Source organism: Gorilla gorilla, chromosome 18 (genome assembly GCF_029281585.2).
Source record: "Gorilla gorilla gorilla isolate KB3781 chromosome 18, NHGRI_mGorGor1-v2.1_pri, whole genome shotgun sequence".
Classification (NCBI taxonomy): domain Eukaryota; kingdom Metazoa; phylum Chordata; class Mammalia; order Primates; family Hominidae; genus Gorilla; species Gorilla gorilla.
In genome coordinates this window covers 7203202-7214785 of record NC_073242.2, presented here as the reverse complement: position 1 = coordinate 7214785, position 11584 = coordinate 7203202, and the positions used below count along the sequence as shown (strand labels likewise).

The window sequence follows — 11584 nt, the reverse complement described above, 5'->3', positions numbered from 1 at the left end:
ACAAGCATGAGCCACTGTGCCTAGCCCAAAATCCCATCTTTTTTATCCCTCTTGGTTTTGACATTTAGAAGAATAAAAGAACAGGCTTTGGGGCAGCATAAGGAGACTGGCCTTGCCCTGGCCTGTTCCTAATGTTCCAGGTTTGTTCAGCTGGCCTGGGTGCCAGCAACCTCAAATTGATCGCACTCCTTACTTCTTCAACACCATGACCTGAATGCCTGAAAAATGGTATTTTACTTATTTTTACTTTACTGTTACTTATTTTTACTTTACTATTTACTTATTGCTAAGCTTCTTTTATCATTTTCCAGATAAAAAGCATCACCTGTGTTAAAATGCCGGTCTCGGCTGAGGTGGGCAGATCACAAGGTCAAGAGTTCGAGACCAGCCTGGTGAGCACGGTGAAACCCTGCCTCTACTAAAATTACAAAAATTAGCCAGGTGTGGTGGCATGTGCCTGTAATCCCAGATACTTGGGTGGCTGAGGCAGGAGAATTGCTTGAACCTGGGAGGCAGAGGTTTCAGTGAGCTGAGATCACGCCATTGCACTCCAGCCTGGGCGACACAGCAGACTCCGTCTCAAAAAAAAAGAAAGAAAAAGCCAGGCTCCCCACTGCTAATCCAAGGTCAGGGAGCCTGCTGAATCCCAGGGCTGCAGACAGCAAGCTTTTTTTTTTTTTTTTTTGAGATGGAGTCTCGTCTGTTGCCCAGGCTGGAGTGCAGTGGCGTGATCTCAGCTCACTGCAACCTCCGCCTTCCAGGGTCAAGCAATTCAAGCAATTCTCCTGCCTCAGCCTCTCGAGTACCTGGGATTACAGGCGCCCACGACCACGCCCAACTCATTTGTATTATTAGTAGAGATGGGGTTGCACCATGTTGGCCAGGCTGGTCTTGAACTCCTAACCTCAGGTGATCCGCCTGCCTCAGCCTCCCAAAATGCTGGGATTACAAGCGTGAGCCACCCCGCCCAGCCTGACAGCAAGCTAAACACTGAGAACCAGGGAAATGCCCTGTGGACAGGTGAGGTCCAACCTGCTTCTCTATGCAGTGACAACACCTGGTGTTATTTTTGAATGCAGGGCTGCCATCAGCAGCAGTGGGCCATCACCTCTGCCGGCCACATTGTGTTTTTTCTCCTAGAACTGTGGACAACGGAAGGCTGAGCCCCATCCATTGAGTTCCTGGGGCCCCGCTGGAGGGGCTGCTGTGGCCAGGGTGCACGGTGAGGAGGCGAGCAGGGTGGGTGGGGGCGAGTTCGGGGCCTTAGTGTCCACCTTGGGTGTGGGAGGGCTGTGGGGGTGGGGGGACAACCAGCCTTGGCAACAAGGAGGCAAATGGGAGTTGGGGGCCTTGGCTTTGCCTCTCAGCATCTCTGCATCACTATCCCCAGGAGCAGAGGGCGAACAGCACTGCTGGGAGCCCAGGAGCTCCTGCACTCCCAGGAGACCCCAGGAACATAGTACGAAAAACAGCCGCTCTGAGAACCAGCGTTTTCTCTTTTTTGACTCTGCCTTCTTCTTTATTTCCTTTTTTTAATTAATAAGCTTTTCCTTGTAAAGCAATTTTAGGCTTACGGAGTCTCACTCTTCCCCTCCGACTGGAGTGCAGTGGCGCAATCTCGGCTCATTGCAGCCTCCACCTTCCAGGTTCAAGTGATTCTCCTGCCTCAGCCTCCTGAGTAGCTGGGATTACAGGCACCAGCCACCATGCCTGGCTAATTTTTTTTTTTTTTTCTATGGAGTTTCGTTCTTGTTGCCCAGGCTACAGTGCAATGGCATGATCTCAGCTTACTGCAACCTCTGCCTCCCAGGTTCAAGTGATTCTCCTGCCTCAGCCTCCTGAGTAGCTGGGATTACAGGCATGTGCTGCCACACCTGGCTAATTTTGTATATTTAATAGAGACGGGGTTTCTCCATGTTGGTCAGGCTGGTCTTGAACTCCTGACCTCAGGTGATCTGCCCACCTTGTCCTCCCAAAGTGCTGGGATTACAGGCGTGAGCCACCCACCTGGCTAATTTTTGTATTTTCAGTAGAGACAGGGTCTCACCATATCGGCCAGGCTGGTCTCAAATTCCTGACCTCAAGTGATCTGCCCGCCTCGACCTCCCAAAGTGCTGGGCTTACAGACATGAGCCACCGCGTCTGGCCAGGTTTACAGAAAAATTGATGGGAAAGTACAGAGACTTCCCATACACCCCATGCCTGCCCCCACCCAGACTCTGCCACTATCACCGTCCCCTGCCACAGTGGTCCATTGATTATAATCAGTAAACCTACACGGACATGTCGCCATCACCCAATGTCCATAGTGTATTCTCTGGCTCATTCTTTTTTTTTTTTTTTTTTTTTTTTGCTTTTTGCTCTAACTCAGGAGCAAGAAGAGTTAAGTTTTTTGTTTTATTTTGTTTTTCTTAGAGATGGGGTCTTGCTCTGTCACCCAGGCTGGAGTGCCATGGTGTGATCATGGCTCACTGCAGCTTTGACCTCCTGGGCTCAAGCGATCCTGCTGCCTTGGCCTCCCAAGTAGCTGGGACTACTGGCACACACCCCATACCAGGCTAATTTTAAAAAAATTTTAGAGATGGGTTCTCACTATGTTGCCCAAGCTGGTCTCAAACTCCTGGGCTCAAGCGATCCATCACCTCGGGCTCCCAAAGTGTTGGGATTAAAGGTGTGAGTCACTGTGCCCAGCCATGGGCTCACTCTTGGAGTTGTACATTCTGTGGGTCTGGACAAATGTATAATGATAATGACATGGACCCACCACTGTAGTACCCTACAGAGTCATGTTACTGCCCTAGGAATTGTCTGTGTTCCACCGATTCACCCCTCCTCCCCAACCCTTGGCCCCCACTGACCCTTTCTTTCACTGTCTTCCTGTCTCCATACTTTTGCCTTTTCCAGAATGTTAGTCAGAATCACACAGTGTAGCGTCCCCAGAGTGGCTGCTGCTGCCTTTTTTTTTTTTTTTTTTTTTTTTTTTTTGCTTTTTCCCACATGTTCCAACAGAGTAGCTTCTTTCATTCCTCCCTCCCTTTGAGCAAACTTACTTGTAACCTCATCATCATTTCCAGGTCACAAATGAAGACACCAAGGCGCAGAGAGGTGACTCAGCCTGCCCTCAGTCACCTATCTGGTAAGTGGCAGGGCCGGGGTACAAGCCCAGGGCCCCAGTTATCATCCACTGGGCCCCTGCATTCGTGTGATCATTGCTACCACCCAGGAACAAATGGCCCTTCCAGTCCATTCTCAGAGGCCAGGCCAGTGGGCCACCCAAAGGCTGAGGAAGGAGGAAGAGGGGATCCCTGACCCCGTTCCTGGGGGCTTGCTCACCTGTCCCAGGCTGCTGGATGGGGGGCACGGCAGGCAGCAGGTTCAGGCCCTCTCTTCACAGCTCCTGGAGGTGATCCCTGACTCCATGAGGAAGCAAGAGGTGCGGACGGGCAGGGAGGCCGGCCAGGGCCACGGCACGGGCTCCCCAGCCGAGCAGGTGAAAGCCCTCATGGATCTGCTGGCTGGGAAGGGCAGTCAAGGCTCCCAGGCCCCGCAGGCCCTGGATAGGACACCGGATGCCCTGCTGGGGCCCTGCAGCAATGGTAGGACCGGCTTGGGAGGCAGACGCGGGGTGGGGAACACCTGGGCTGTCTGTGCCCACTCTTCCCTTACCAGACCTCCCCACTGGCCTCTGTCCCGCAGACTCAAGGATACAGAGGCACCGCAAGGCCCTGCTGAGCAAGGTGGGAGGTGGCCCGGAGCTGGGCGGGCCCTGGCACAGGCTGGCCTCCCTCCTGCTGGTGGAGGGCCTGACGGACCTGCAGCTGAGGGAACACGACTTCACGCAGGTGGAGGCCACCCGCGGGGGCGGGCGCCCCGCCAGGACCGTCGCCCTGGACCGGCTCTTCCTGCCTCTCTCCCGGGTGTCTGTCCCACCCCGGGTCTCCATCACTATCGGGGTGGCCGGCATGGGCAAGACCACCCTGGTGAGGCACTTCATCCGCCTCTGGGCCCATGGGCAGGTCGGCAAGGACTTCTCGCTGGTGCTGCCTCTGACCTTCCGGGATCTCAACACCCACGAGAAGCTGTGTGCCGACCGACTCATCTGCTCGGTCTTCCCGCACGTCGGGGAGCCCAGCCTGGCTGTGGCAGTCCCAGCCAGGGCCCTCCTGATCCTGGACGGCTTGGATGAGTGCAGGACGCCTCTGGACTTCTCCAACACCATGGCCTGCACGGACCCGAAGAAGGAGATCCCGGTGGACCACCTGATCACCAACATCATCCGTGGCAACCTCTTTCCGGAAGTTTCCATCTGGATCACCTCCCGTCCCAGTGCATCTGGCCAGATCCCGGGGGGCCTGGTGGACCGGATGACGGAGATCCGGGGCTTTAATGAGGAGGAGATCAAAGTGTGTTTGGAGCAGATGTTCCCCGAGGACCAGGCCCTTCTAGGCTGGATGCTGAGCCAAGTGCAGGCTGACAGGGCCCTGTACCTGATGTGCACCGTCCCAGCCTTCTGCAGGCTCACGGGGGCGGCGCTAGGCCACCTGTGGCGCAGCAGGATGGGGCCCCAGGATGCAGAGCTGTGGCCCCCGAGGACCCTGTGCGAGCTCTACTCATGGTACTTTAGGATGGCCCTCAGCGGGGAGGGGCAGGAGAAGGGCAAGGCAAGCCCTCGCATCGAGCAGGTGGCCCATGGTGGCCGCAAGATGGTGGGGACATTGGGCCGTCTGGCCTTCCATGGGCTGCTCAAGAAGAAATACGTGTTTTACGAGCAAGACATGAAGGCGTTTGGTGTAGACCTCGCTCTGCTGCAGGGCGCCCCGTGCAGCTGCTTCCTGCAGAGAGAGGAGACGTTGGCATCGTCAGTGGCCTACTGCTTCATCCACCTGTCCCTGCAGGAGTTTGTGGCAGCCGCGTATTACTATGGCGCATCCAGAAGGGCTATCTTCGACCTCTTCACTGAGAGCGGCGTATCCTGGCCCAGGCTGGGCTTCCTCACGCATTTCAGGAGCGCAGCCCAGCGGGCCATGCAGGCAGAGGACGGGAGGCTGGACGTGTTCCTGCGCTTCCTCTCCGGCCTCTTGTCTCCGAGGGTCAATGCCCTCCTGGCTGGCTCCCTGCTGGCCCAAGGCGAGCACCAGGCCTACCGGACCCAGGTGGCTGAGCTCCTGCAGGGCTGCCTGCGCCCCGATGCTGCAGTCTGTGCACGGGCCATCAACGTCTTGCACTGCCTGCACGAACTGCAGCACACAGAGCTGGCCCGCAGCGTGGAGGAGGCCATGGAGAGTGGGGCCCTGGCCAGGCTGACCGGTCCCGTGCACCGCGCTGCCCTGGCCTACCTCCTGCAGGTGTCCGACGCCTGTGCCCAGGAGGCCAACCTGTCCCTGAGCCTCAGCCAGGGCGTCCTTCAGAGCCTGCTGCCCCAGCTGCTCTACTGCCGGAAGCTCAGGTGGACACCAGGGCAGGGGTCAGGGACTGGGGAAGGGGCAGAGGAGAGAGCAGAAGCCATCCCCTCCCCACCACCATGCTTCTCTGTCAGTCTCCTAGGGCTGCCGTAACAGAGGAGCATGAACTTGGTGGCTTAAAACAACTAAAGTGTGTTTTCTCGCAGTTCTAGAGGCCAGAAGTCTCAAATCAAGGTGCCAGGAGGGCCACGCGCTCTCTGAAACATATAGGAGAGGTTCTTTCCTTCCTCTCTAGCTTCCAGTGTTTGATGGGAACCCTTGGCTTAAGGCTGCGTTACTTCAGTCTCTGCCCTGTCTCCTGGTCATCTTCTCCCTGTGTCTGTCTCCACATGGTGCTGTCCTCTCTTTTTTTTTGAGATGGAGTCTTGCTCTGTCGCCCAGGCTGGAATACAGTGGCGCGATCTCAGCTCACTGCAAACTCTGCCTCCTGGGTTCAAGCAATTCTCCTGCCTCAGCCTCCCTAGTAGCTGGGATTACAGGTGCCCGCCATCATGCCTGGCTAATTTTTGTGTTTTTAGTAGAGACGGGGTTTCACCATGTTGGCCAGGCTGCTCTCAAACTCCTGACCTCAGGTGATCCGCCCACCCCAGCCTCCCAAATTGCTGGGATTACAAGCGTGAGCCACTGCACCTAGCCAGTGCTTTCTTGTCTTAAAAAGACACCGTCACACTGGATTACAGGCTCACCCCACTTCAGCATGGCCCCACCTTAACAAAGTACATCCACAGTGACCCCATTTCTTAATAAAGCCACATACTTGGGGCACAGGGGGTTAGGACTTCATATCTTTTGTGGGGACACAATTCAATTCATAACCCCCTCAGAACCATCCAGTCTGATAGAAGCTGCATCCACTGAATGCTCTCAGCCTGTCCCCTGCCCGCCACTCTGGACCTTAGCGAGTAGGGAGGAAAGGACACAGGCTGAGGGTCATCCAGGTGTCCCGCAGAGGCAGGCGGTATGTGGGGTGGTGAGGACGACAGCCCGTGGAAGATGCCGTTCTGCACAGGAACCACAGGTCTCGTGGGCACCCAGCCTCCTGTTCACTCTCACGGGAAAGGTCTGAGCACTGGGGCTGAGTGCAGATCTCAGAGCTGCAGTGATGGCACTGCATGGGATGGAGAGAGGCAGAGGCCCTGGGCCAGGGCCCCCACCCTGCCCGTGGGTGGGTGGGACACTCACTGTCACTGCTCCCCTTGGCCAGGCTGGACACCAACCAGTTCCAGGACCCCGTGATGGAGCTGCTGGGCAGCGTGCTGAGTGGGAAGGACTGTCGCATTCAGAAGATCAGGTAACACAGACCCAGGGGACCTCCAGGGTGCCCATGGTCTTGTGGGGTACGGAACCCTCTTCCCATCATCCTCTGCTCAGCTGGCCAGCGGCGCTGCCACGGAGAAGTGTCTTTGGAGCATGTGGCTCCAGATGCAGCCTGCTTGTTTCTGCCCAATTCCAGAAAGTGCTAGAGGCTCAGGTGCCTCATCAGTAGGAAGAGGGAGGTGACCTGGCGGGACTCGACACCGTTGTGCACAGGCAGGTGTTTCCACAGCACTACGTGTGCTGACATAACGCCAGGCACAATGTTCTCTAAGCACCTCTCCAAGTTTGCTGTCCAACAGCATTCTAGGCACAGGCTTATATTTTTCCCCCTGAGACAGTCTTGCTTTGTCACCCCAGCTGGAGTGTAGTGGTGCGATCTGGGCTCATTGTAATCTCTGCCTCCCAGGCTCAAGCAATTCTCTAACCCCAGCCTCCTGAGTAGCTGGGATTAGAGGGGCCCACCACCACGCCTGGCTAATTTTTGTATTTTTAGTAGAGACAGGGTTTCACCATGTTAGCCAGGCTGGCCTCGAACTCCTGACCTTGTGATCCGCCCGCCTCAGCCTCCCAAAGTGCTGGGATTACTGGCGTGAGCTACTGCACCCAGCCAATTGAATTTTTAATTAAAATTTTAAATTTCAAATTTAATTATAAATCAATTTAAACAATTTTTAATTAAAATTGCATCTTGTGGCCGGGTGTGGTGGCTCACCCCTGTAATCCCAGCACTTTGAGAGGCCGAAGCAGGTGGATCACGAGGTCAGGAGATCGAGACCATCCTGACTAACACGGTGAAACCCTGTCTCTACTAAATATACAAAAAATTAGCTGGGCGTGGTGGTGGGCGCCTGTAGTCCCAGCTACTCGCGAGGCTGAGGCAGGAGAATGGCGTGAATCCAGGAGGCGGAGGTTGCAGTGAGCCAAGATCGCACCACTGCACTCCAGCGCCACTGCACTCCAGTCTGGGTGACAGAGTGAGACTCCGTCTCAAAAAAGAACAAAACAAACAAAAAAACCTTCATCTTGTAATTAGACAAAAGTTCATATGGTGAATGTATGCTTATGAAATATCTCCTGGAATAACATTCCTGGATCTGAGAAACTACACACACCCGGGGTTTGTGGTTGAATCGATGTGATTGATCCTCTAAGGGTGGCTGTTGCAGACCTAGGGAGGTGAGTTCGGAGAAGAGAACCCAAGCGGTAATTTTGGTTTTTTTTTTTTTTGAGACGGAGTCTCCCTGTGTTGGGCAGGCTGGAGTGCAGTGGCACAATCTTGGCTCACTGCAGACTCCGCCTCCCGGGTTCAAGCAATTCTCCTGCCTCGGCCTCCTGAGTAGCTGGGACTACAGGCGCATGCCACCACACCCAGCTAATTTTTGTATTTTTAGCTGATACAGGGTTTCACTATATTACTTTATTGGCCAGGCTGGTCTCAAACTCCTGACCTCAGGTGATCCATCCGCCTCAGCCTCCCAAAGTGCTGGGATTACAGGTGTGAGCCACTGTGCCCAGGGGTAATTCTTCATTCTCATACAAGCCTCTGGGTTCTGAAGTAATCTTTATCTGAGTTAATGGCAATTTACACTAATTCAGTAACAAAAATAAGGCACTGGGGAGTATGGTTAGAGGTGTAGGCTCTGTGTGAGTTTGAAGAAGTCATTTCTGTGCCTAAAGAGGGTAAAAATGGGCTTAAAAGGATATCTAGGCCAGGGGCGGTGGCTCACGCCTTTAATCCCAGCACTTTGGGAGACTGAGGCCCGTGAATCACTTGAGGTCAGGAGTTCGAGACCAGCCTGGTCAAACTGGCAAAACCCTGTCTCTACTAAAAAATACAAAAATTAGCCAGGTGTGGTGGTGGTGGGTGTGTGTAATCCCTGCTACTCAGGAGGCTGAGGCAGGAGAATTGCTTGAGTCTGGGAGGCAGAAGTTGCAGTGAGCCAAGATTGCGTCACTGCACTCCAGCCGAGGTGACAGAGCAAGACCCCGTCTCAAAAAAAAAAAAAAAAAAAGAAAAAAAAAGAAAAGTAAAAGAATGACAATTCTCATTATTAATATTTTTTTCCTCTGTGAGCGCCTCCTGCATTTTTAGCACATGACAAAATAGCCAACTTTTAGTTTTGCTTAAAGCAGGCTAGGTAGTGCTCAGAAATTATTCGGGGGCCAGGCACAGTGGCTCCTTCCTATAATCCTAGCAATCTGGAAGGTGGGGGGATTCTTTAAGGCCAGGAGTTCAAGACCAACCTGGCAAACATATGGCAAGATGCCATCTTTACTAAAAATAAAAATAAAAGTAAATTATTCTGAATGAAGCCAAAAATCTCTTCTCTGGCCACATGCTCTTCTTTACCTCTCTCTGTAGTTGATCCTCAGTGCCACATCCCTATTTCACCTAGAAGTTAAATACAACTTATAAAATGCCATAAAAGTCCCAGAGGGATGGAAGCACTCTAGAATTTGAGAACATTTATACAGAGGTGGCCTGGACGAATGCTGTGAATTGAAGTTCTCTGAAAAGGAATTTAGAGAAAAAAGACTTTATTCCAGTGAACAGTTTGCTTCAATATAGCTTGAAAAGTACCAAGCTGGGCACGGTGGCTCATGCCTGTAATTCCAGCACTTTGGGAGGCCAAGGCAAGAGGATCGTTTGAGCCCAGGAGTTTGAGACCAGCCTCGGCAACAAAGTAAAACCCTGTCTCTGCAAAAAATTAAAAAACTAGCCAGGTGTGGTGGCGTGCACCTCTGGTCCCAGTTACTTGGGAGGCTGAAGTGGGAGGATTCTTGAGCTCGAGAGTTCGAGTTACAGTGAGCCATGATCATGCCACTGCACTCCAGCCTGGGTGACAGAATGAGATCCTGTCTGAAAAAAGAAAAAGAAGAGCACCAGCCTGGGGATTCTAATTGAACTACTATATCCCATGGGGCTGAATGCCTACAAACGGCAAAGAGCCTGGACAGCTACTATTTCTGCAGCTGGATACATGAAGTAACATTGAGTTGATCCACCACCATATTCCCAGAACCATGCTTTTGGGGCAAATCAAGATGTGTGTGTGTGTGGTTTTTTTTTTAATTTTAAAGCTAATTTTAAATAACTCTACCATTTGCCACTTTGCACTAGAAAAGAGGCTAGGATCAGTAGTGTGCCTAAATTTGTTTGTACCAGTTCACGAAAGCTGATTGTTAAATTTTCAGGAATTTTGCAAGGTGGAGGTGCTTGAACTTGGTGTTGGTGGGAGTAATTATACCATGGAAAGTGGCAGATATGCTTACAAATCAGTTTGCTAGCATTTGTTTTTTGTTTTGTTGTTGTTTTGAGACATGGTCTCACTCTGTCGCTCAGGCTGGAGTGCAGTGATGTCATCATGGCTCATTGCAGCCTCAACCTTCTGGGCTAAATCCTCCCTCCTCCAGCCTCCCAAGTAGCTTGGACTACAGGTGCGCCACCTGGCTAATTTTTATGTTTTTTGTAGAGACAAGATCTCCCTATGTTTCCCAGGCTAGTCTCAAACTCCTGGTTTCAAGTGATGCTCCCGCCTTGGCCTCCCAAAGTGCTGGGATTGTATAGGCATGAGCCACCACGCACAGCCCAGTTTTTGAAATTTTGTTTTTCCTGGGAGCCAGTTTACCAGTACACCACTGGCTGCCATCTGCATGTTAGGCTTCTGAGATTTCCATTTTCTTTGCTGTGCTGTTTGTGTAGAAGCTGTTGTGCTGGATTCTGGTTAAACTTTTTCCTGGGACCCTTTGCCATGATGAGGGTCTGTCCTCCCACTCTGGCCCTACGGTGCCCAGGCTCAGGGGCTGTGCTGTGCCTGGCATTCTGCTCCAGGGGTCACCTCATCTCCACCTATGTCCAGACCCTGATGATGTTGGGGGGCCTAGAGGATTAATCATGGGCACAGCGTTGAGGAAGAGGCCATGAGATGTGCATGCCTAAAATAACCACTCCTCTCCCTTTCCTTGGGCAGCTTGGCGGAGAACCAGATCAGTAACAAAGGGGCCAAAGCTCTGGCCAGATCCCTCTTGGTCAACAGAAGTCTGACCTCTCTGGAGTAAGTAGGACAACCAAGGCCGAACTTTTGTCATTGGAACCAGAGGAGTTGTGAGGCATCTTGTGAAGTCACCTCCCCTCCTAGGAAATGACTTGGGTCTTACCTGTCTGTTCTTCCCTGATTCCCATGATTCAGCCCCTGGGTAGCATCTGGACATAATATCCATACTTCATTTGGAGCAGGTTCTAAGACTCCTGTGGGAATAAGACACAGGGAGGCCACACCTTAGCGCACATGCCTTCCTGGTGGGGCAGAAGGACAGCCGGGCGGAACCATGGCTCCTCAGTTGCCGGGCTCCAGCCAGGGACACACCAGATGTTTGCCCTGCATCTGGGGCCATCATTCTCATCTCCACATTTGGCCCAAGCCCACTAGTCCATCAGGTGCTGCTTTCTTTCCCCCAACACCTGAGATAGTCTTGGGGAAACTCCTTCCTTGTTTATATAAGGATCTCTGCCCTGGTTCCACCAAACATGAGATCCTAAGCCCTTACACATTCCCTTAGAGGATCACGAATTTCAAGGTCAATGCAGTTTCTGTTTCCCCTTTCCTCTCTGGGAGACAGATGAAGGAGGTGTCTCTTTCTCTCTTCCTTCAGCCTCCGCAGTAACTCCATTGGACCACAAGGGGCCAAGGCACTGGCAGACGCTTTGAAGATCAACCGCACCCTGACCTCCCTGAGGTGTGTGTCACCTGCTCCCTGTGTTGTGACCCCAAGAGAGGGCCCAGAAAACCCTCTCCTCAGGCACC

The 11584-nt window shown here is 53.0% G+C and overlaps 1 protein-coding gene across 1 annotated transcript in view; it reads left to right on the top strand.

Annotated features, from left to right (window-relative positions):
• Window positions 1-3403: 3403 nt before the first annotated feature.
• Window positions 3404-11584, top strand: part of NLRC3 (NLR family CARD domain containing 3) — a 26933-nt gene continuing 18752 nt past the window's right edge. Inside the window, exons 1-5 of the mRNA XM_004057093.5 lie at window positions 3404-3596; window positions 3697-5446; window positions 6667-6753; window positions 10751-10834; window positions 11433-11516. Of these exons, the coding sequence (XP_004057141.5) occupies window positions 3419-3596; window positions 3697-5446; window positions 6667-6753; window positions 10751-10834; window positions 11433-11516 (2183 nt within the window). The 5' untranslated portion in view covers window positions 3404-3418. The remainder of the gene's footprint in view (window positions 3597-3696; window positions 5447-6666; window positions 6754-10750; window positions 10835-11432; window positions 11517-11584) is intronic.